The 27,004-nt window shown below is 37.4% G+C and overlaps 1 protein-coding gene across 3 annotated transcripts in view; it reads right to left on the bottom strand.

Annotated features, from left to right (window-relative positions):
* WDR7 (WD repeat domain 7) overlaps window positions 1-27,004 on the bottom strand; it is a 350,409-nt gene that overhangs the window by 181,729 nt on the left and 141,676 nt on the right. For all 3 annotated transcript variants that reach the window (XM_055559425.1, XM_055559426.1, XM_055559427.1), the window contains one exon: window positions 19,294-19,407. In XM_055559425.1, the coding sequence (XP_055415400.1) occupies window positions 19,294-19,407 (114 nt within the window). The remainder of the gene's footprint in view (window positions 1-19,293; window positions 19,408-27,004) is intronic.

The raw sequence follows: 27,004 nt of genomic DNA, 5'->3' as shown, positions 1-27,004 counted from the left end.
TCGAACCTGCATCTTCTGCATTGACAGGTAGATTCTTCACCCCTGAGCCACCAGCAAAGCCCAGTATGTTTATGTATATATGTGTATACAATTTTTTTACACATAAGAACTACATTTATACTTGTAATATACTTGTTCAAGCCTTTACATTAATGTGCCCCAGAATGCCTTAAAAAATTTAAGAATTATTCTGGCAATATGAAAACGAATGCTAACCTCTCAATATTTGGGTAACTACTAAAATGTAAATTTCTAAAATGGACACTAAAACAAACAGAAGTCATCAGCAGCAGCACACAGTGCTTTTCTGAAATACCCTTACCTTTGTTTATAATACTGGTTGAGCTCCAAGCTTAAATGTCTCCCTCACAATTCTGCCTGAAGGGAGCTGCCCTAGTTTCTTCATTTTTCACTGATACACAGACCTGCTGGGCTTCCCTGGTGACTCAGGTGGTAAAGAATCACCTGCAACGCGGGAGACCTGGATCCAGTCCCTGGGTTGGGAAGAGCCCCTGGAGAAGGAAATGGCAACCCACTCCAGTATACTTGCTTGGATAACCCCATGGACAGAGGAGCCTGGCGGGCTACAGTCCATGAGGTCGCAAAGAGTCAGACATGACACAGCACAGCATAGCTACAGACATATCAGTCAAGCAACAGTTAGTATGTCAGCTCTTTCTACTCTTTTTTTCATATAATAATATGTTTTTCTATTCTTAAATCAAATTGTTCACTTTAAAATGGTTAACTTTATGTTACGAGTTTCATCTCAATAAATCAAAATCTTTCAATATCTAAATCAAATTCTCAAGCTATTTTTTCCACTTATTTTTCCAATGTTTTTTCTTAAGCCCACTCATAAGATTTCAAAAGTAAGAATTTTTTACACACTAATCAAAATTAGATGTTATAAAACTTGTTTAAAATTTTACAATAGCAAATTATTAAATAGATTCAGCTTGTGACATTTTTACTTAAATTTGTTGGTGATTACAGCTGATGAGAAACATTAATAAATCCAATAACATTTTTCTACACGGCCATTTTGAAATGTCAGCCATTGCTGATCGATAGACTTCTTTGGCTCACGAAATGGTCACAACGACTAATTTTGAAGCTCTCTTTACAGGTCTTATCCATAAAAGGCTTGATCGAAAGAGTTACTAGTGTTGTGAGCTATTCTTCTTCACTACAGAAGGAGCCAATTACATCAGTGGCCATGGCTACATTTGTTTTTAAAATGCAAACAATAAAGGTGTGAGCCTCTTAGATTAACACCTCCAAATTAAAATGTCTTAACTGCACTGCCATCTGTCATTCAGATGCCAAGTCACACACCTGACAAATGAAAAGTGGCTTACGCAAGCTCATTGTCTGACAGATGTTCAGTCACAACTCTGAGCAGCTGCCTTCGACTACCTGTAAGACACCTATGATTTTCCTGTAAGCTGTAAAAATTCACAAAGGAATTAATACATAAATAAAACCACAATCCTGCTAAAATTCTAATAAAAATAGTCTAAAGAAAATAGCATTAATTTATATAACTTGAAGGTATATCTTGGTATAGAAATTCCCAGTAGCAAATGGTTACACCATAATCTTAGAAGTCTTATTTGAAAGGCCTCTTTCAAAGAAATGAAAATTATGACAAAGTGCAAACTGTCTAAAACAAAGGAATCCTTTCTGTTCACACTTATCTTCTTTTACATATAGTTTTGTGAGAAAAATATTAGGGGATGCAAGAAAGAATCAACATATTCATATTTAGCATCTGAAGAGGTTAAGTTTATTTCAGATTTCAAGAAAAGCATGTACTTATGGGGTTGTTCTGTATACAATCACTGTTGCTGGATATGGTGGATGATTTCTCAAGGAGGAATTAAACGCAAATTAAAAGCTTCTTTGATCTCTGAGGGGCCGGTGAGGGAATCGCATCCTGAAATCTGTGCTGACAGGACGTGCCCTAAGCCCTGACTGAGCCCCAGCAGGAGCCCGCCCAGGAGCTGACTCGCGTGGCTCCAGCATTGTCCCCAGCGCTGGGCCAGGCGCTGGCTGGTTGGGAGTGGCAGATGGTTTCATTTGTTCTATATTTTCACTCTTCACCAAAATTTAGGTGAATCCTGGCCAGAGACCAGAGGAAAGGACTATTACTTGCATCTGTTACTTTTACTTCAAAAGGAACCAACTCCAGTTGGAAGAGAAAAAGGAAACGTCTGTGCAGATTGGCTTTGACCACTGTGTCTACACCAACGACACGAAGCTCTCCATCAGTCTTCACATTTTCTTTTAAATTAAAAGTATGACGTTTTAGAAAATATCTCATCTTTAGAAATTATTCTCAGAAAGTATATGTAAAGTCCTTTCCTTATTTCATGAATCATATGCATTCAATCACAAATATCCAAAGTTCATTCAAAACAGTAATAACAGAGGGCTCTAGATTATTTTTCTACCACAATATAGTGCATAAATAATCTGATACATATCTGATTTACTATACGTTTTTGCTAACTTTAAAACTTAGTAACATAAGATCTAGGTTCTAAATCCAACAAATCAAGCATTTACACATTCTTATAAACAGTCCATCAGTAAGTATTTGTTATGAAAATCACAAAACATGCACAGTCAGAAACATAATTTTTTACATATTATTAAGATAAACATAACTTCCTGATACCCATGGCCAGGTGGTTATATCTGCTCTGTCACATGACAATTATCCCATCATTAATGACTAACGTGACCCCTGAAAATCCTGACGATGATTTACTGCCATAGGCTGCTAATTAAAAATTATATCTCCAATATCACTGCAACTCAATGCACTTCAAGAATGATTTAAAATCTCTTTGAATGCTTCTTAGACTCAATGCCACAAATTTAAAACTCATTATCTTAAGCCTATACTGTCCATAAATGTAATGTATCCTGATTTCAGCAAGGCATCTAAAGATATCTCTTGGAGTTGAAAAAACAAACCCATACAGTCCTGTGAAATCTGGTCATTAGGGTGAGCAGCTCCCTAACCATGTGCTGGAGGAATCTTGTTGAGGCCTCGTCCACAATTAACTGGCTAGCATATGACAACACAGCATGTGTGTTCATCACATTCATGGAGGACACAGAGCTGGAGGAAGAACTAACCCACTAAACAGCAGAGGAAGGGCTCCTGGTCTGGATGAAGGGCTGAAGCCAACAAGACAGAATTCAAAAGAAGATAAATATCAAGTCCTATTAACAGCACTTCATGTAAAGATGGAGTTTAGGTGATTTCATATTTAATAACAGTCAAAAATGCAGAATGCCATCTACAGAAGACCAGCATTCTAGAGTCCAGATCAGCAAGAGTAATGGTCCCACAGGACTTGAGCTGGTCTGCTGGTGGCAGCACCATCAGTCCTGCATGTTAAATTCCGAGGAACGTTACTGCCAGACTGGAGGAGGTGCAGACAAGGGGAAGAGGCAAGGGTCTAGAAATCAGGTCACAGGAGAAGGTGCTGAAGAACAGAAAAAGGACATCGGAGTGGAAATTCCCTCATACATGCGCATACACACAACAAGCAAGATATGCAAAGAATGACAGTGCAAGCAATGAACCCCACACAAGTAAGTGTGTGTGCTGCGAGAAACCTAAAGGTGACCTCCAGTGAGTTACACCCTTGCATGGGCTCAGATCTGGGACTTGCTCCTAACCAACAGAATACAGCAAAGTAAAGGGATGCCACTTCCATCATTAGGCTGCATCGTAGGGCATCCATCATTAGATTACCATAAGCATGCAGTAAAGAGACTCCTGCCGATTTTGAAGAAGCAAGCTGCTCTGATGGGAAAAGCCCACGGAGAGGGCCACATGTCACAGACCCGTGGACAGCAGGGAGCCGTGGATGACTTCTGGGAGCTGAGGACATCAGTCCTACAAGTGCGAGGAACTGACTTCAGCCAACTGGCATGATAAATTGGAAGAAGGGACCTAACTCTGGCCACAGTTCCGACTACAGCCTTGTGAGACCATAACAGAGGGCATAACTAAATTCTGCCTGGACACCCTGACCTTGGGGCTTCCCTGGTGTCTCCCTAGTGGTAAAGAATCTGCCTGCCAAATGCAGGAGACATGGGTTTGATCCCTGGATCGGGACTATGGTCTGGAGAATAAAGTGGCAACCCACTCCAGTATTCTTGCCTGGAAAATTCCATGGACAGAGGAGCCTGGTGGGCTACAGACCATGAGGTCTCAAAAGAGTTGGACATGACTTGCAACTAAAAACAACACCCTGACCCTCAGAAACTGTGAGATTTTAAGCTGCAATATTTATGGTAGCTTATTATATAGTAATAAAAGAATAATGCAGAATAAAAGAAGAGGCTGGATAAAACCTTTATGTTTAGAGATGCAGTATGAGGAATTCCTTGTATGGGGAAAAGACAGGTCCAGAATCTGGCTACTGGACTGCAAATTAGGTCTTCCAACTCTATGATCATCTAGCAGAACTGGGGGTGGTGGTGGTGTGTGTGCAGATTTTGTATGGCACATGAATGATACTACTATTCTTTACACTAAATTCACAACAAAGCATTTATGCAACAACATAAATTATTTCATTTCAACCGACATTTGTACATATAAGCATTCATATTATTGGATGTTTTGTCTTACTGGAATATTTATTTTAATTGTAAACCTAAAGGATTTTAAATAAGCAGAACATTTAAAATAAACTTAAATACCACTCTAAGAAAAGTGACTTAGAGCGTTAGAGTTAGCGTTTGTTACCTTTCACCATCTTCCCTCCCGGCAGCATCTTCTCTTGTCAGTCCTGATCCTGCCCTATCCCATTCGCATACATGCCCTGTATTCACACACAGTCTGTCTTCTGCCTCCTTTCTCTGCCTCCCAATCTATCATATCATGCTGCTGCTGCTGCTAAGTCGCTTCAGTCGTGTCCGACTCTGTGCGACCCCATAGACGGCAGCCCACCGGACTCCCCCGTCCCTGGGATTCTCCAGGCAAGAACACTGGAGTGGGTTGCCATTTCCTTCTCCAATGCATGAAAGTGAAAAGTGAAAGTGAAGTCGCTCAGTCGTGTCCGACCCTCAGCGACCCCATGGACTGCAGCCCACCAGGCTCCTCCGTCCATGGGGTTTTCCAGGTAAGAGTACTGGAGTGGGGGTGCCATCGCCTTCTCTGCTATCATATCATAGTTCTTCTTAAAACTATGACATCATATTCAGTGTTGACATTTTCTTGAAGATGTGCATGCTACTCACAGCTTAACCATGTGGTTGATCAACCATGATAACATTTTCAATACTTTTTTTTTTGGCTTCTATGAAGTCAGTAATTCTCTTTTGTTGCTGCTGTTAACTTGATTTCCTGTATCTTTCAACCATTTATCTCCAAATTCTCACCCAGTTATACAAATCTGGAATACAGGGAAGAAGGCTAAGAAGGAGAAATCAAGCACAGCCTGGGAAGTAAAACATGAGCTTGTCAAATATTTGGAACATACCTTTTAAAAAACTGAGCTAAAAGGTAAGCATTCTTCACAAGTATGAGAGTTGCATTAAAAGTTTCTCCTTTTTATTACTTGGCAAGACTGTTAATGACAGTATATGAAGATTTTCTTTTATTCTTTAGATTTTTTCATCTTTTTAAAAATCTGTATTGCAGCATCATTGATTTACAATGTTGTGTTAGTTTTATCGTCTTTTAAATATGCTTTCTTAAGTCTCTAGTGACTTTCAGCTATATGGCTGAGTGAGATTCTTCAGAAAGGAATCTCCATGCTATTCTCCATAGTGGCTATATCAATTTGCATTCCCACTAACAGTGCAAGAGGGTTCCCTTTTCTTCACACCCTCTCCAGCATTTATTGCTTGTAGACTTTTTGATAATGGCCATTTTGACCAGTGTGAGATGATACCTCACTGCGTTTCTTCAATAATGAGGGATGTTGAACATCTTTTCACGCATTTATTAGCTATCTGCATACGTCTTCTCAGAGAAGTGTCTGTTTTTAAGTCTTCTGCTCACTTTTCAATTAATTAGGTTGCTTACTTTTCTGGTATTGAGCTGGATGAGTTGCTTCTATATTTTGGAGATTAGCTCCTTGTCAGTTGTTTCATTTGCTATTATTTTCTCCCATTCTAAGGGTTGTCTTTTCACCTTGCTTATAGTCTCCTTCCTTGTGTAAAAGCTTTTAAGTTTATTTAGGTCCCATTTGTTTATCTTTGTTTTTATTTCCATTACTCTAGGAGGTGGGTCATAGAGGATTTTGCTGTGGTTTATGTCAGAGTGCTCTAAGATTTCCTCCAGGAGAAAAACATGTATAGTTTTCTAACTACAGTTATAAATATAGTTTCACAGTTTTATAATTTCTTGCCTTACACTTAGGTCTTCAATCCATTTTGAGTTTATTTTTGTGTATGGTGTTAGCAAGTGTTCTAATTTCACTCTTTCAACATGTAGCTACTGAGCTTGTCCCACAGCACTTATTGAAGAGACTGTCTTTTCTCCACTGTATTTTTGCTTCCGTTGTCAAAGATAAGGTGCCCATAGGTACATGGGTTTATCTCTGGGGTTTCTATCTTGCTCCATTGGTCTATATTTCTATTTCTGTGCCACTACCATACTGTCTTGATGACTGTAGCTTTGTAGTAAAGTCTGAAGTCAGGAACGTTGATTCTTCCAGCTCCATTCTTTTTTGTCAAGACTGCCTTGACTATTCCTTAAAACACTAGGCATAAAACTACCACATGACCTAACTATCCCACTACTGGGCATATACTCGGAGGAAAACATAATTGAAAAAGGCACATGTACCCAGTGTTTATCGTCGACTACTTACAATAGCCAGGGCATGGAAGCAACCTCGATGTCCATCAACAGATGAATAGATAAAGAAGTTGTGGTACATATACACAATGGAATATTACTCAGCTATAAAAAGGAATGCATTTGAGTCAGTTCTAATGAGGTAGATGACCCTGGAGCCTATTATACAATGTGAAGTAAGTCAGAAAGATAAAGACAAAAATCATACATTAATGCATATATATGGAAACTAGAAAGATGGTACTGATGAACCTATCTACAGGGCAGCAATGGAGATACAGACATAGAGAACAGACTTTTGGACACAGTCAGGCAGAGAGAAGGTGGGATGATTTGAGAGAGTAGCAGTGAAACATATATTATCATATGTAGATAGTCAAGTGGGAATTTTCTGTATGACACAGGGAACCTAAAGTTGGTGCTCTTTGACAACCCAAAGGGGTGGGGTGGGGTGGGATGGGAGGTTTAAGATGGAGGAGACATCTGTATACCTATAGCTGATTCATGTTGATTTATGGTAGAGACATCATAATATTGTAAAGTAATTATCCTCCAATTGAAAATAAAATAAAATTTAAAAAGATTCTTCAGAAATGTTTTCAGCATCACCAACTCCCTCTCACCCCTCCCTTACAGATCACCACTGGACAAACATGAGTTTGAATATGCAAAATTAAATCTTCCTTAGCTACCTTAAGTATAAATATCTTTTAAAGCTGTCATTATTTATATTTTATAAGTGATTCATACTTCTTGGTCAGATTCAATTCAGACAAGAAATGAGGCAAAAAAAAAAAAAAAAAAGAAGCCCTATAAAAATGTTTAAGAGAATATAATAATTCATCTATATTTCATGAGCCAGTTTTTAGGAATTTCTAAAACTTTGCACAGAAGTTTGGGTGCAGCTTATTTCTCTATCTATAAAGCATAAATTGATGTAATAAATTTATATTCCTGGGAGTGATAAACTACCTAAAAAAGATGATCAAGTCATCAGGAAGAACTAATTTATAAACGATTCATAAGTTAGTAACAAACCATTTATTCTATTAAAAGCAAATCATTTCAGGATAATAGCAGTAACGAGGAAAGGCTGTAACACTTCTCGAGCACTCACTGTGTGCCAATTGCTCTGCTAAGAAGATTGTTTGCATTGTCTCATTTAACCCTCTAACAACCTCAATTTCATAATCTCAAACTATGAAATCCTCAAATTTCAGGTGAGAAAACTGAGGCCTGGCGTGGTCATGTAACCTGCACAAGGCCATACGGTGAAGAAGCGAGGAAGCTGAGATGTGAACAGAGAATGAGATATCAGGGCCTATGCCGCAACCATATTTATTCTAAAATATTCAAATTACATATTTGCTACCACAAACCAGCTTTCCATCCCATTGATTTCCATGTGTTTCATTTTGCTTTCCATTGCCATGAAATCACTCGTGGACACACATACGAAATGTAAGTTTTGCCTCATGGTAACACGAGTTTATTAAAGCTTCATGAATAATAGTTCTTCAGGTAAAAGTTTCCCCCCAAATAATGAAACATAACCAGGCATCAGTCTTGCCCTTTGGAGTACAAACTTCACCCTATACTCAACAACTAGTAAGTATTCAAAACCTAGAAGGTGAGCAAAAATAACTGTTGAATGAAAAGAAAAACCATGGAAGCAGAATTAAGCACATGGGCATGAAGCCAGTATGTACCATCAACATCATAAATCCCTTTACTAATAAGCCCTGCTTTAAAGTAACACACAGCACAGATATAAAACCTGCCATGCTCCAAATGAACACACTTGACCTGACAGTAGAACAGTAGAACCTTGATCCTGGATGGTCCTCCCCGTCTGTCACCTCAGGACAAGCCAGGAGCTGGAAGCCATAAGGCTTCATTTCAAACCAAGTTCTGAAGCAACAGCTTTAGCTCAAGTTTTTCCTCTCGTGTCTCTCCACCTATGCCACAAATGCAGGCTCACCTGAAATGCAGTTCATACCCTCGCCTAATCGCCAGAGCTCTGAACCCTCCTACCTAAAGTCTGTCATAGGTACATGTATATCGTGTATGTGTGTGTATGTGTGTGTGTGTAGAGATATATGTGAACGTAAAACTTCTCCAAAATTATACCTTCAGCCTCTCAACAAGGATTCTTGCTTTATTAAATCCTCCCCAGAATGTGCTGATAGAAAAATACAAGGTACATATTAAAGTTCTGTTGAATCAAATGGGATATTCCTTATAATTCTTTTAGGGGATACCAACAACACAGAAAAATATGTATGTACAAAAAGGGCAAGACTTTCCTGCTGGTCCAGTGGTTAAGATTTTGCCTTCCAACGCTGGGGCGTGGGTTTTGATTCCTGGCTGAGAAGCTAAGATCCCACATGTGTCATGGCCAAAAGACCAAAACATTAAAAAACAAAAAAGGAGCCATATTGTATCAAACTCAGTAAAGATTTTTAAAATGATCCACATTATTTAAAAAAAAAAAAAAAAACTTTGGTGAAAACAAGCAAAGAGAGAATAGCTAATTCAGTTTCTTTGAATTCTTTTAAATCAGGTTGACTTCATTTAATTCACACATTATTATTTAGGATATACCATAATCGAAAAAGAAAGGGCAAACATTCTCACTTGATTTTGCCCTAACTCTGAGGGGAGAACTTCCCTTTCTAGTTTATTACATCATGGAGAGAAAATACATTCAGATATTCAAATTCTTGACTGTCTTCATCTCATATAGTAAATATAAACTTACGTGATTTAACATTTCAAATTAAGAATAAAAGTCTTTATGCTTGGCAATTAATTTTAATCTAAAAAGTCATGGGGGAATTCAAGGATACTAGGCAATCTATCTTTTTGTATATTAAAAGTGACTAGAAAGTATCAGGAAGAAGAACTCTTCAAACTCCATATCTATTTTAAAGCCTGTTTTTCCCCTTTAACATGGTTTGCACAGTAAAAGTAATCATTCACAGGTATGACATAAACTCTGTGAATTATGAGACATTGTTGTCATGACTTTTGTGAATTACAACTTTTGGTCATATGGGTTTGATATCAATTATAAGGGCAATTCATGTAATATACAGATATATAATAGTGTGCCACAATCTAATGCAATTCATTCTTATCCGAGAGGTATTACTACACAGCTCACAAAAGGCCAAACTTTAAGTTCATCCTGAAGGTTACTTACTCACATGAAAGGTTTTTCTTTTAACAGCTCCTATATTCTTATCCAATTAAATATTTCTTCTTTGTTCCTATTGAGTCTAAGTTTATAAAACAAAACACATATACTATTAAATCTAAAAAAACAAACTTTAAGCCTTTATGATCTCATATTGTGTATGTACGCTGCTGTAACTATGTATATGGCTTTACATGAACATAAAATAATCCCAATTTTAGCTACAAAATATGTGAAACTATTTTCTTATACTAATTATCCAAGTTTATTTTTAAGAAAACAGCATGTCTTTTTGTCACAGTTTGAATATTTCCTTGTACTATATTAAACATTAAAAAGACATTTCTATGTCATACAAAGAGAAAATGATATGCCATGATGAATATATTTTTCTTTTTTCTCATATGATTATTTAAGTATCTGGTTTTGAAAACCCCTTCCATTTAAAAGCACAAGCTCCTAATGCATCTATATACGGAATCTACAAAACCAGCACCGGTGAACCCATCTGCAGGCCAGGAGTGCAGACTGAGACACCGAGAACAGACGTGGGCACAGCAGGGGCAGGAGAGGCGGCTCAAGAGGGAGGAGACATATATATGTATACCTACGGCTGATCATGTGGATGTGTGGCAGAAACCAACAAAATATCATCAAGCAATTATCCTCTAATTAAAAATATATAAATGAAAAAAAAAACCACACAAGCTCTAGAGGCAGATGGCCTAGATTCAAACCTGACTCTGCCATTTCCCGTCTGTGGGCCTTGTGTGAAAAGTTACTTAATCGTCCTGTGCCTCATTTTCCTCCTTTGTAAAACAGAGGTGATGATAAGGATAATTACAATTGAGTTGTGAGGATTAAGAAGAGCCCAGAGCATAAATGGATACTTATTAGGTTCTTACTAAATACTAGTGAGCTGTTGTGATAATTATTAAAGTTCCTGATTTTTAAGTGTTGTTTTAGAACAGTTTGCTAAGATGATATCAATTATTGTTTACCTGACCTACCCCTTGCTGAAGTATTCTACACAGTCAGTCACATATACATTAAAAAAAAAATAAAAGTGCTATTATTAGAAAATATCGTTATAAAAGATTCGGAGCCAATGTAAGAGCTAATTGAAGTAATGTGTATTATAGCACTTCTGATTCTTCAGGATATTTAATTCATTCAAATACACAAACACTTTCTTGGTCAAATGCATTGATATTATGCAGATTTTCTGTCTATAAATGTCCCAAAACTGTTTTAAAGTGAAGCTGAAGACTCTAACGGTATTTATTAGCCACTTTTCTTCATCTGTGCTCTTGCTTATTTCCTTTTGTGCTTTTTCGGAGGCAAGTCACCTCAGCTCAACCTTTTAAACATAAGCTTAAACATAATAAATCAGGGTAGGTCAACTTTGCAATTTTCAATGAACCATAAAAAGCAAGTTTTCATAGTGCTAAATGACTGACTGCAGACCCCTAGGAGAATGGCAAAAAATACACTACACATACCATCACACAACGGGATTCTACACTCTGGTTCTTCAACGGCATGTGTTAAACATGGAAAACTCTGGAAAAACTCTGTATTTCTCTCTTTCCCGTGAGTACCTCCCCATGTCCCCATCTCCCCCCACCTCCATACAAGCCACCCTGCTTCTCCAGTGGTGGGGCCCCAGCCCCAGAGCGGTCTCTTGGATAATGGCTACTCTGGTACCTCTAGTTCCAGAAAAACCATAAGATTTTTGGTTTTCAGGGACAGAGCTGACCTTAGTAATGAGGTGGCACAGCTCTCAGGGTAAGGGGAGAAGCACAGACAGAGAGACAGTGAGGCTCAAGAGGCAACTCAGACCACTGCTTAAAAGCACAGAATTTAAAGTCTAGACGTGGGTTTTCTTTGTGGAAATGGACAAGTGGAAAATCAGTGGGAGGTGTATAGAAGGTGTATTTTACAAGAAATAGTAGCAACTACCAGTGGACAATGTTGGAAAGTGGGAGAGCCAGGATTAATCTGTCATTTCTGATTTGGGGTGTTAGGTGGCTAAAGGCACCCTCAGTGACGTCTTTTATGAGACCTCAATACAAAAAGGAGATGAATTTTAGAAATAAATATAAGCTCATTTTGGACTTGGTATCTAGGGATCTGTGGGACGTTCGGGCACGGGGACACATGAATCCGACACTCAGAGAACAAGCTTAGGTTGGAGATACAGATTCAATAGTCTTTAACAAACAAGCGGCAGCTAAAACCAAAGAAAAGGGAAAGTCAATCACCCAGAGCGGAAAATATGAAAAGAGAAAATGAAGGAAGAAAAGCCATACTTTGGACTATATTTTAATATTCCTGTCAACTCTCAAATTCAGAAATAATCTACTGGTGATGGAATTCCAGTTGAGCTGTTTCAAATCCTGAAAGACGATGCTGTGAAAGTGCTGCACTCAATATGCCAGCACATTTGGAAAACTCAGCAGTGGCCACAGAACTGGAAAAGGTCAATTTTCATTCCAATCCCAAAGAAAGGCAATGCCAAAGAATGCTCAAACTACTGCACAATTGGACTGATCTCACATGCTAGTAAAGTAATGCTCAAAATTCTCCAAGCCAGGCTTCAGCAATACGTGAACCATGAACTTCCAGACTTTCAAGCTGGTTTTAGAAAAGGCAGAGGAACCAGAGATCAAACTGCCAACATCCGCTGGATCATGGAAAAATCAAGAGAGTTCCAGAAAAACATCTATTTCTGCTTTATTGACTATGCCAAAGCCTTTGACTGTGTGGATCACAATAAACTGTGGAAAATTCTGAAAGAGGTAGGAATACCAGACCACCTGAACTGCCTCTTGAGAAACCTGTATGCAGGTCAGGAAGCAAAAGTTAGAACTAGACATGGAACAACAGACTGGTTCCAAATAGGAAAAGGAGTACGTCAAGGCTGTATATTGTCACCCTGCTTATTTAACTTCTATGCAGAGTACATCATGAGAAACGCTGGGCTGGAAGAAGCACAAGCTGGAATCAAGATTGTGATTTGATTGTAATCAGATATGCAGATGACACCACTCCTATGGCAGAAAGTGAAGAACTGAAGAGCCTCTTCATGAAAGTGAAAGAGGAGAGTGAAAAAGTTGGCTTAAAGCTCAATATTCAGAAAACTAAGATCATGGCATCTGGTCCCATCACTTCAGGACAAATAGATGGGGAAACAGTGGAAACAGTGTCAGACTTTATTTTTCTGGGCTCCAAAATCACTGCAGATGGTGATTGCAGCAATGAAATTAAAAGACGCTTACTCCTTGGAAGGAAAGTTATGACCAACCTAGACAGCATATTAAAAAGCAGAGACATTACTTTGCCAACAAAGGTCCCTCTAGTCAAGACTATGGTTTTTCCAGTGGTCATGTATGGATGTGAGAGTTGGACTATAAAGAAAGCTGAGCATAGAAGAATTAATGCTTTTGAACTGTGGTGTTAGAGAGGACTCTTGAGAGTCCCTTGGACTGCAAGAAGATCCAACCAGTCTATCCTAAAGGAGATCAGTCCTGGGTGTTCATTGGAAGGACTGATGTTGAAGCTGAAACTCCAATACTTTGGCCACCTCATGTGAAGAGCTGACTCATTTGAAAAGACCCTGATGCTGGGAAAGATTGAGGGCGGGAGGAGAAGGGACGACAGAAGATGAGATGGTTGGATGGCATCACCGACTCGATGGACATGGGTTTGGGTGGACTCCGGGAGCTGGTGATGGACAGGGAGTCCTGGCGTGCTGTGGTTCATGGGGTCGCAAAGAGTCGGACACAACTGAGCGACTGAACTGAACTGAACTGAACATCCTATCAATGTATGCTAAAACTGAGTTATAAACACTAAGCAGCAAAAAGTATTTTCCTTTGCATTTTCACGTCCCAGTTTTTTTAAAAAGTATATAAAGGTAAATTAGTTGAAATGACATATTTCAGAAAACTACAAAATCCACACTTATTTTTCTTAAAAAAGGGAACTACATGGTAAATAAACCACAGCACTCATGATGTATAATTATCTAAAACGTTCATAACAGTAAACTCATATTTTGTAGTAGCCAACATTTTGAAGTCAATCAGAAGAGTAGTGATAACAGTTTAGAACAAATGATTTAAAATCACATTGTTCTGATAAATTAAAGAATGAGAGAGGGAAAGGGTAAAATGCAGAAAGTCTTATTCTAGTTTACCAATTATATGGCTTCTATCTCTCTGCTAAGAAAGTATTTCCGATTTCTGAATATATAATGCCCTAAATTTTGCTCTTTGGAACTTTAACAAGATGAATTTCCTATCTTTCAGTCAAAACAAATGTATAAACATTTTATGAACAGGGCCTCAGTAAATGGTAAAATTAACAAATCAATATTTAGTCTCAGACAAGGCATGCTTTCCAGCTCCATCTTAATATACTAGAAATGTTGACTTTGCTCTGTGAATCTATGTTAAGGTGTCAGTTTTATGTTGGTGACTTCAAAAAGCTGGATGGAACCACACAAATTTCATTTTACAAGTACACAATAATTATTTACATTATGAACACTAATTATATGTACAGTCTTAACATCACACTAGTTGTAAATAATTTAAAGAACAAATTGTAAAAGAACATTTAAAGAATACATGCTGATTTTTTTCCCTTATGGGAGATAATCTCTTGCTCTAACTTTAGAATAACAAGTTCGCCTTCTAGGCAGTAAGACAGGATAGCTGGCAAACGTCAGGCTCAGGCTTGCAATCCTAAGCAGTAAAGGTGGACTGTGACATCATCTCCCATTTCAAAAGAAAAGATGCCAAAGTTCAGCGAGTCTGAGACTGTGAGGCAGGTTGGGGTGGTGCTCAAGTTCACAGGTGGGCTCTGGAATGAGGCAGGACACATTCTCAGTCCCTTGAACATGAACTTCCCTGAGCACGTTTCCTCATCTATCTGAACAAATAACCAGAATACACTTCAAAGAAATGCTGTTAGAATCAAGAATAAAGCAGTTGGTACAAAGTTAACAACTTGATACTCCTTTCAAGTTTTCTTACCTTTCTCTATTTTTTCTTTATTCCATAGCATTTCTCATCCTTTTTATATAAATTAAATTTTATGAGAAAGTACAACAAATAGAGTCAACACGCCCACCCGAATTTATGTATCATCGCTGTACCCGTTGTGAGTGGCTCAATCTACCCACTGTGCTGCTGATCTAGCATCAAGTTGTCTCTTTTTGACAATGTCAGTGGCTCTTGACCCTTTATTGCCGTTATGTGGTCTCTTTGTGTCCTTGTGGTATTGAACAAAGGGTAGGACGCTGCAGCATGAGCCCCAGGAGAATACAGTCAGTTTCTTAAACGGATCCAGGCAGGTTTGTGAATGAAACCCGTCCAAAATTCTTTTAAAACTGATATTAAGGGAGGATGTTTTAAAATACAACATTTAGGGGATATATATCTCTTCATTCTCACAGAATGCTATCCTTTACCTCAATGAAAACCACATAAAAATAACCAAAATACTCACCCAAAAGGTCTACCTTAAAAAAATAGATTACAATTTGTCTAAAAACTTATATCAGTTTTTAAATGAGATTTACTTCATTAATATAATTATTACCTATTAATATTACAGTGAAAATAAGAACATGCTATTTACAAATATTGATTTTTTTATATATAAACATTTAAACTGGAATATCAAAAATAAAAGTATACACACAAAAGCAAATGCACAGGTATAGAATATGTGTGTGACTCTAAAATTATAAATAATCCAGAAACAATCTTAATGCCATTCTTTGTACTTTCAAGAAAATACTACTATTATTGTTAAAATAGATTTTAAATATACAGAGTATTACAAAACCTGAAGGAATTCCTTTGCTGGGGGGCAGGGAGTATATTCCCCACGTATACTTTGTAATAATTTTTTAAAATGAGAAATAGGTTTTAATATTTTTTCTACATAAAATAATATTAATCTAATATTGTTAATATTAGATATTATTAATCTAACATGGCTTTGATATGCGATTTAAGACATTTGGCTCAAGGCAAGAGCCTGATAAGCCTTAGGCTGGATGCTAAGTAAAACTGAGGGTGTGTGTTGACCAAGGCACTACTGGCATTACTTTGTAGAGCCGATCAATAGATATTAGCTTTAAAAAGAGAGATTTAGAAAGAAGCTGCAGCATATTTTTGAAATGACAGGGTGAAGGTTTAAATTGTCTCAATCAAGGCTCAATTTTTTCTTCCCAGTTTTGCCAGCTGTTCTCTTCCAGTTAAGACTCATTTCAAATAAATTTAATTAGTTCCAATTGATCATAGCCAACACTTACACAGCTTTATCCATGCTTCTTTACTTTTATACAGCAAACACTAACAAATAACAAAGACTGCCAAGCTCAGATCAAGGGTCACAAGACAATATGCATACCTCATTCGCTCTCACCCAGAAGAAAAATTTCAGCTTTGAAATTCTGCCTATAGCAAAAGCACTAAATTATACTGCATATTTGAATTGTTACCTTGGTCAGCTGTTGAATTCAGTTAATTGGAGAATTCAGCCTCAGATTACCACAAAAATAAAATTAATACAGCTATGCATATTAGCCTAGCTACAGCAGTCAAATAAGAATTCATTCAAAATATAGGCAAATATCTCTGTCACGATATAATTTCTATTTTATGAGGTGATATTACGAGAGCAATTCCTTTTAAATAATCGGGAAAAATCAGGGTTTTCAGGATGAATAGCTGAATTGGCCAGTTTTCCATTTTGCAGTACCTCTTGCACTCTACAATGCTGGTTAGCCTAAAATAAGATTATTCTGCTTGAAACAGGTTTCTCTCAAATGCACCTACCATATTTTTCATAATGCAATTTATATAGGATTCTAGTCAATAAAAAGAAATATGGTTTTCTTCTAAACCCTCACAAAAATCTATACCACATCTTAATCAAGTCACACAATCTAAAGGTAACGTGAACGACCCACAGGCTGCAGTGCGCTGGTTGCTCTGACAACATGTTAAGGAAGTCTTTTTCAGTTATCTAAATTCTTCGGATCCTGAGCATTCTTGACTCGACTACTCATGGCAGGAAATGAGTAAATCAACTGATAAAGCCATGCATCACATGCATTTAACTGAACTTCTTACAGATTAAAATATAGTTTATGTAGCATTAATTAACTCTCCAAACTAGATTTTCATTTTTAAGCTTCCTGATTTTTTTTTAACAGTAAAATAAACACAGAGTCACGTGCCCTAACTCTGACTCGTGACTTCGGCAGAACATAGTTCATCATTTCAATGTACTGATTTAATAATAGTTACTTGAGTGCTCGAAAATTCAGCTTTTCTTCTGGAATGCAAAGTGAGATATTCTGCTATTGCAAAGGCAACTTCTATTATTTAAACCATGACTTTTTGCAGACAAGAAAACCTTTAAAATCTGAGGTAATAACCAAACATATCTATAATATTATTTTTTTTAAAGCAGTAAAAACTGAATAGAGCAAGAACTCATTTTAAAAAATCTACAAATTGCCTAGATGGGAGGGGAGTTTAGGGGAGAATGGATACATATATAGGAAAGGCTGAGTACCTTCGCTGTTGACCTGAAACTATCACAATATTGTTGATCGGCTACACTTCAATACCAAATACAAAGTTTAAAAAAATAGAAATAAAAAAATAAAAAATTTGCAAATGAAATGATATCTTCTAGTAGCTACTGAAACAAACCCTATAACTTACAGTATAAATGACTTTTAGCAAAGCTGGAAGTTTGAGAAATAACTTACATGTATATTTAAGATGGATGATATTTTTAAAATCAATGAACCAATACATTAAAGAGCAAGAGCCACCACCACCATCATCACATTTTTTGCTGAAAACCAGATGTTCCTTGATAAAGTCAACTACAGCAGCGGCACAGTCCATAGGTTTTAAATACAGGCTTTGAACATTTTCAAGAGAGAACAGTAGGCTTCTTCAACTTCGTCCCAGTGAAAGAAATTTAAGAGCATTCAGGTGATAACAGTAAAGAACGTGCCACACACAGCTTTAAGAGGAAAAAGGGAGGGAAAAAAGCCAACTTCCCTTTAGGTGTTTTTTTTTTTTTACCCCCTCTTCCTTTAATGACTGTTGAGAATTTTACTGACACTTTGTGAGCATGCTTCTTTTCAAATTATTGATTACTATTAATATTTCTCACTTCACAATAGTTATAGATTTATTTGGTCAGATTTTTTTTTTTAACCATCCACACCAAAATCAAGAGCTTATCATTCTTAATACCAATACAAATAGTATACTGGGCTTCCCTGGTGGCTCAGACTGTAAAGCGTCTGCCTACAACGCGGGAGACCAGGGTTCAATCCCTGGGTTGGGAAGATCTCCTGGAGAAGGAAATGGCACCCCACTCCAGTACTCTTGCCTGGAAAATCACATGGATGGAGGAGCCTGGTAGGCTACCGTCCATGGGGTCGCGAAGAGCCGGACATGACTGAGCGACGTCACTATAAATAGTAAACTAGGCTGTTTGTATCCTCTGTGCACTGAAAGAAACTGAGCCGAATGCATTTGCATATTCAGTAATCGACACTGCGCTAAGTCTATAAAAAGACAGGTTGAACATACTGCAGTGTGCGGCTTTCCTAAATTTTACCACATCTGATTATGTGATAAATAATACAGAGAAGAATGCTCAATACCCAAACAATGTAAGTAACTTTTAAAACAGCATTCATTTCTACCGTATAGCTAGAAAGAGTACCTGTAAGTTTCCTCAGGTAGCCTATGTTGCATGTATCACTATTACAACTTCAATATTTTCAGTCTATCCTAGGGCGTGCTGTAGTCCACGGGGTCTCAAAGAGTCGGACATGACTTGGTGACTGAACAACAACACGACTGTAACTGCAAAACCTGTCACAACACAAGAGGCGTACTCCTCTACGTGTTCCAACACTTCAGTAATGATCCTAGCCTCTAAATTAGAAGGTCCCTGGAAAATTGGACACACAGCTAGCAGGCTCACTGTTAAGGCAACAATGAGCAAACCTGGACCAAACAAACAGTTCTGCTTCTTTCTACTTCAAGATCAGAAAGGGCACTAAAGGGTCTCAAAAAACCAAGCATTCCATCAATGCAAGTTTCCATCCATGTACTTAGTCCTGCTATAAGTGACCTAGAAGCATTTTCCGATATCAGATAAAGTTCATCCAGATGACACTAAAGATGTCTCTTCTTACCAGTCGTGATGTCATCATCCACAAGGTCGTGCTCCTCCTCTTGGACTTTGGCTTCTGGCCCCGAGGCATCAGGAGCAGTGGCGATAGTCTGCATGGCTTCTGCTGAGACCCCCGCTAAAACAGAGAAGAAGAAGAGCTAGTTTATAAAAACTAAAAGAGAAGTGGACCAAAACCTCTTAAAGCGGTTTAATTTACTTACTGGATGAAAATGCAGTATGTTAAAAAAAAATACCATATATTCATCCAAATTAGGAAGAGACAGAGAGTAATGAACCAAATATGTGTGCTCTCTACTGCTTTATATGTATGTACATACATGGATGCAAACCATATTACTTTTAACCAAGATCTGGGAACAAAAAAACTCAAGTTGTAGAGTTTCGCATGCTTCCTTTCAACATGTTTACTAGTTATTTTAGTAGATTTAGACACAGTTATGCCTAAAAAAAAAGAGAAAACCTAGAAAGTGAAGGACTATTTTAAAAGTTTGCTTCTCTTTAATATTAGTTTGCTTGTAATTTGAGGGTTGGGAAGAGGGATGATGACAAAAGAGGGATTTGGGTTCCGGGTCTTTGAAAGAGACCTTAAATGTAATGCCCCAAGGGTATAATAGGCGGCACTAATGGTAAAGAACCTGCCTGTCCACGCAGGATACAAAAAATATGCAGCTTCAATCCTTGTATTGGGAAGATCCCCTAGACGAGGAAATGGCACCCCACTCCAGTATTCTTGCCTGGAGATTTCCATGGACAGGGGAGTCTGGCAGGCTACAGTCCATGTGGTCGCACAGAGCTGGACCCGACCGAAGCAACTTAGCACACATTCAAGAATTAGATGGAAGGTCCGACAATTACTGAACTGAAGGAAACTAACTGAAAGCTGATGAGGGCACCCAAAACTTCCATTCTCCAGAACACCTGAGAACTTCAAAGAACTTCCTACAAATGTCTTTTCCTAACTCACCTATTTTCCCATTCTAGATAAAACACAGATTTCCCCCACTATCTGGAAGTAGTGCATTGCTATGACAACAAAAGAGGGATACGTGTCCATAGAATCACATGACACTGAGAACTATCACTGCGAAGTCCTCCATGTATCTGTGGTTCCTCCTCATCTGTGGATACTCAACCAACAATGTTGGTTGGCTCATGTAATACTGTAGTACTTACTAGTGAAAAAGAACCACATGTAAGTGGGTCCACTCGGTTCAAACTAAGGTTGTTCAAGGGTCAACATACAAACGAAAATAAAACTACAGATCAGAAATTCTCATGAATTTAGACTCAAAAATCCTCAACAAAATGTAAACAAGTAGAATTCAACAACACTTAAAAAGAATCACGTACCATGACAAAGTGAGATTTATTCAGTTGGGAAGCAAACCTGGTTCTATATTCAACAACTCAACGCTATCCAAAATTTTAACAGACTAAAGAAGAAACAATCATATGATCATGTCAATAATTTGATAAAATTCAACATCATGATTTTAAAAACTCTCAGAAAAACAGAAATAGAGGAAGAGGGGGAACTTGTTCAACTTAATAAAGAGCACCTATTAAAAATGTAACATTATATTTAATGGTGAAAGACTGAATGTTTTCCTCCTATGATCAAGAATGAAGCAAAGATGTCCACATTGTTGCTCTTATTTGACACAGCATTAGAAATTCTAGACAGTGCAATTCAGTAAGAAAATAAAACATGTACAGTTTGGAATGAAGTGATCCCATTCAAGATAAAAACAACTGTCTACGTGGAAATTTAAAGGAATCCACAAAACAAACAAAGTGAGTACAGCAAGGCTGCAGAATACAAGAAAAAGGGCTTCCCTGGTGGCTCAGTAGTAAAGAATCCACCCGCCAATTCAGGAAACAGAGCTTTGGTCCCTGATCTGGGAAGGTCCCACATGCCTCAGAGCACCTGAGCCCATGCACCTCGGCCACTGAAGCCTGCACGCCACAGAGTCCGTGCTCCACAACAAGAGAAGCCACTGCGATGAGGCGTCCAGGCAATAAAGAAATGCAATTTTTAAAGAAAGAATACAAAAAGTATTTTAAAGATCACATTTCTGTACACTAGCAATGAACACATGGACACCTAATTTTTTAAAAATTCTATTAATAATGGCTCGAAAAGACTGAAATACTTAGATGCCAATTGAAAAAAAACATATACAGGAATTACATGCTGATATCTACAAAACACTGATGAAACATCAAAGAGGCCTAAATAAATGAATGGAGAGACATACCATGTTCTAAGTTGAAAGAGTCTATATAGTAAAGACGTGAAATTCTCCATATATAGGTTTAGTGTTAACTTCTATCAAAATCCCAGCATGATTTATTGGTATATATAGACAAAATTCTTCTAAAATTATTTAGAAAGACAAAGGAACTAGAATAGTTTTTAAAAATTGGAAAAAAATAAGGTAGGAAAAAAATCTGCCCCATTTCAACACTTACCATGGTTTTAGGTTCACAGACTAGAATAGAAAACCAGAAGAAAACACAGATATGCCCAATGATATTTGACAGAGGTGCAAAAGCAAATCATTGGAGGAAAGACAGTCTCTTCCATAAATGGACTGCTATAATGGAGACAAAAATATGAACCCTGACCTAATGCTCACACCTTTTATAAGAATTAACTCACAGTGAATCATGGACTTACATGTAGAACATATGACCATAAAAATTCTAGGGGAAAAAAAAAAAAGAAAACCCTTGATACCTGAGGCCAGACTTGACACCAAAAGCACAACCCATAAAAGGAAAACTGATAAGTGAACTTGATTCAAATTTAAAACGTCTGGACTCTCCCTAGTGGTCCAGTGGTTAAGAATCTGCCTGCCAACGTGGGGGACACGGGTTTGATCCCTGGTCTGGGAAGACCCCACAGGCTGAAGAGCAACTAAGCCCATGCAGTAAACTACTGAAGGCCCCACAGCTAGAACCCGCGCTCCACAGCAAGAGAAGCCACCGCAGGGAGAAGCCTGTGCCCCGCAACTAGAGAGCAGCCCCTGCTCACCACAACTAGAGAAAGCAAATCCAGAGAGGTGAAAAGTACATGTGTGGCTGCTTAGGACTGGGAGAGAACGTCCCTGGTGGCTCAGCGGTCAAGAATCCCCCTGCCAATGCACGGGACATAAGACCTGCTCGCAGATTAGATCCCTGGGTTGGGAAGATGCCCTAGAGAAGGACATGGCAACCCACTCCAGTATTCCTGCCTGAGAAATCCCATGGGCAGAGGAGCCTGGTGGGCTACAGTCCATGAGGTTGCAGAGAGTTGGACACGACTGAGCAGCTAAACAATAAGGACAAAGGGCTGGGAGGATGGGGGCAAATGAGTATTTAAACTAATGAGTCTTTGGTTTCTTTTTGTGTGATGAAGATGTTCTGAAATTGATTACAGTGATGGTTACACAATTCTGTGAATATGTTAAAAAAAAACAAACAATGGATGGTAGTTATAAGTGTGAATTCGATGGCATGTGAATTATATCTCAAAGAAGTTTTTTCAAAAGTGTGCTTTTCTACTATTCCAGATCAATGAAGAAATCCACACCCCTTTCTGTGTACTCGTTTGGTATGGTCTTTGCCATGAAGAAAACAGGGAGAAAAGAACCATATAGAACATTTATGCAAAAAAAAAAAGAATTCACCTGCCCAAAAAAAAAAAAAAAGAACATTTATGCAATAAGAAAACAAACTCCACCATGAATGTTTTTCTTGTGTCAGGAAGGCTAATGTTCCATTTTTAATTTAAAAAATTATATTGTAATTAGCCTCCAATTAAAATAAGTAAATTTATATTAAAAAAAATTAAACTATATTCCTCATTTTGACCATGCTTGTAACTCATCCTATTATTTCTTACAGTCAAATTTTCTGGGTTATTTTATTACCAATCAATTAAAAAAAAAAGATTGATTTGGATAATTCAAAATTCTATATATTTCATTTTTTTAAGGATCAGCTAAATATCTAAACTGCAGTCAAGGGGGGTAATGGGATGATAACAAAATACCCGAGAGTCCAAACTCTTGTTGGAAGATATCATAAGAGACACTGATAATGCAAAGACCAAATTACTAAAATCAATTCTCAAATACAAACAGCACAGATGATTTAAAACTAATTTTAATAAGTTTGTTTTAAGGAAATGATAGAAGTTTCTCCTTTTGAACTTTTGGACCATAGAGTTATGATAAAAGATGAGCAAAACCCATTACTGAACCTTTTTAAGCATGGTAATCTTTACCTACAAAAAAAGGAAGGGGGGATAATAACATTTAAAAAAAATTCCCCAAACCTAGGTATTTATAGTCTCCACAGTATTTAGTGACACTTTTTTACATTACTATCTTATGATAATAGGAGACATTCTTTATAAGGCAAAATTATAGGGCAGAAATCAAATCAGTGATTGCCAGAGGCAAGGGGTATGGTAGGAAGACTGACTATAAAATGGTCTAAGCAAATATTTAGAATAACAAAAATAATAAATATCTTAATTGTGATAGTAGAAATATGACTACCCACATTTGCCTAAAATTCACAGAACTGTACACTAAAAAGAGTGAATTTTACCATATATAAATTATACCTCAACAAACCTAACTATAAAAAAAATACAATAGAAGGTACTACATCACTGTCACTAAAGAGAATTGAGGTTATATCAGAATACAATGCTATTTTCAATGAAACACAAGGACCAGAAGAAAAAAAAAATGTATTCCTTTCTTCCCGGTATTAAAAAGCTAAACTTTTTGAAACATAAAAGGCATTTCATCACTATCCACTATCAGTAAGATGATGAAAATATTCCTGAGAAATACTAGGATACCTACATCGAAGCTTTAGCTTCTTGCATATTTATATTACGCAACATTATAAGTACTGTCAATTAATTATACGGCGGTACTTTGCCATTTTTTTATGTGCTTGTTGTAGGTGATCTTATTTGTCAAACTATGCCATAAAATCTAAGACATTCACTTTCTGAATCTCTTCAAAATATCTGGCAGTAAACAACATCTCATAAAGGTTCAATAAATACATTGAGAATAGAACTCAATACCTTCAATCCCATGACACAAATTATGTTATTTAAATATACTATAAAATAATAGTAAGTTTGCTTTGATGAAAAAGATATAATAAAGAGATACAATTAAAAAAAAAGACAAAACATTAATGGGAAAATGTGAGGCATTTAAAAAACCAAATCCAGATTCACAAAATTAAAAAAATGAATGTAGATTATGCTGGAAATAGGTATTTATAAATGGGTTCTACACTGTGAATCAGGAGGAAAACAAGGAAAAACATGGAATGGAGCAGAAAAGTGGTATAAGTGTGGACACAGCAGAGGAAGGCAGGAGGCTGGGCTGTGGCACCAGCAAAAATAAAAAGCAGAGAGCAAGGAAGACTATGTGAGATCGCCACACCATCCAGACAAGAATGCTCAGACCACTGCTCGTAGTGAGAGATGCATGCAGACAACGTCTCATTTGTATGCAATATTTGTAACCACTTCAGAAAAACATTTTCAATGTAAATGTGGAAATACAGTTTTCAAAATCAACGAAATGAAACTGCACTTGCCTCTCCCCACCTGCAAAATCAGGGACAGTATTATAAAATTTATCTTTCAAAAGCTTATAAAGTACCTTTATGAACATTTTTTTCTATTGCCTAATACCCGAGTAATGACTAATGTGGTGAACTCTGAAGACTTCAGTGTCATGTGATTAAATGAACAAAGATTAAATACTAAATTTTAATAGAACAAAATTTAAAGCACAGCACTATAACCAATGTTGCAATATAAAACCATTTAAGTTCATTATAATATTATTATTCTATTGAAGATTAGATGAAAGTGAGACACAATATTCTTGGACTCAGAAAGAGAACTATATATCACAATATTTACAAAGATTAACAAACAGTGTATTTCTCTTTCCCATTGTAATACAGATTTCCACTGAGATTGAAAAACGGATCTAAAAGAATAGCAGGTATTTTTTTTCTTTAATCAGCCTTTCCCAACTGCGGTTTCCCAGTGCTCCAATTAAAGTACACGAGGCAAGAATCTGATACGTAGCTTTACTTTGAATAAAGTAAAATTTCACAGTGAGGAAGGGAGGAGGTGTGTATCTTGAGTTTATTTTCAGGCAGCAGGCTTGAATTTATTGGAAGCAGATCTCCGCAGTGAGTGACCGCACAGCTCCGCATTCCCCACGATCCTTATGACAGACAGACGGCCTGCCTCGCATTAATTCACTCCACACCACGTCTATCGATCCGCAGCCGGTTCCCTGGTCTCTCCGCACACATTGCCTGTCTGGCTGCCTACATCCACATCAGCACATACACACAAAGGCCAGAGAAAGATAACCTTTTGCTTTCCATTAAAGACACAGTATCCACTTTTCCTTCCCCAATAACACCAAAAATATAAAATATGGCAGTACAGACGTCTCAGACAAAAGCCTTCCTATAAAAAATGGTAGAGATATTTACCCCTAATTCTAAAGAGAGATCATTTCATCAAAACAAGTTGGTTTATTAAGGGCCAGAAAGCAATTAGAGAAAAGAAAAGTACAGTTAAAAATAAACAAAATGGCTTCAAGCCTGAATAAGAATGTAATAATCATCTGGTAACATAGGTTTTGATAGTTGCTTTTAATGAAATGAAATACAGTTTTTTCCAAGTTACCTTCTCTTTAGAAAACTGTTCTCACATGAAATGTGATTATAAACAATTCTGAAAGCAGCAGAGACATTTATTGAAATATACACAAGGAACAGAAAACACAATTAGGAAGGATACTATATCACCAGAACATTAACCTAAGTGGATAAAGCTTTATTATTCCTCTTTTGCAACAAAAACCTAAAAATGATCCATGGTAAAAATTACACCAAATACTTTTAATTCATTGCATGCACTTTTTCAAAGATTTCTGTTTGATTTGCAGGCTATGAGCTGACTCAACACCAATTTTGGTTTCAGAGGACACAATAAAATGAACATTTATTTTTCAGCCTATAACATGTTGAGAAACAAAGGCAAAACTGTACTCAAACATAAACTTAAAATAACAACCTATAACCAAAATTATATACCTCAGAACTGGGCAAAATATATCTTCCTGGATCAGAAAGTACCTTTGAAACCATTTGTGACTTTTGCTGTTTTTTTGCTGTTGCTGTTGCTAGGATACCCAGGCAGAAGTTATACCATCAAGTGGTAACAAAAAAGGTGCACTAAATATAGTACACTAAGCATGTTGTTTATAATCGTAACAAATTGCTTTAGAGATTAAAGAAAGGCAAACTGATGAAGGCTGTTAAAGCTAAAGATGGCTGTGACACAGGGAGTGAAGACCCAGGTGGACCCGAGATCTGAGGGAGAACGAGGCTGGCACTGCCCGTCTGAACAAAAAGCAAAGCCACGAGGGTGAGGAAGATGGGTCACCACGCCAAGTTCTCTCATCAACTTCAACGGCACAGAGCACCCAGGCCACTGCATACCAGACCCCTGCCACGAACTAGCTGTACCAGATGCTAGTGACACAAAGGTGAAAGATACACCCTACACTTCCAAGGAGCTCAGGTGTGAGCTAAGGTCACAGAGCCTCATGAACGAGATATGAGCACGAGGTGTAATTTGATTTGTGTTTTAGAAAGAG

The sequence above is a fragment of the Bubalus kerabau genome, chromosome 21 (genome assembly GCF_029407905.1).
Source record: "Bubalus kerabau isolate K-KA32 ecotype Philippines breed swamp buffalo chromosome 21, PCC_UOA_SB_1v2, whole genome shotgun sequence".
Lineage (NCBI taxonomy): Eukaryota > Metazoa > Chordata > Mammalia > Artiodactyla > Bovidae > Bubalus > Bubalus kerabau.
Note: the sequence above shows the minus strand (reverse complement) of the source record. Positions and strands in the feature narration are given on the sequence as shown.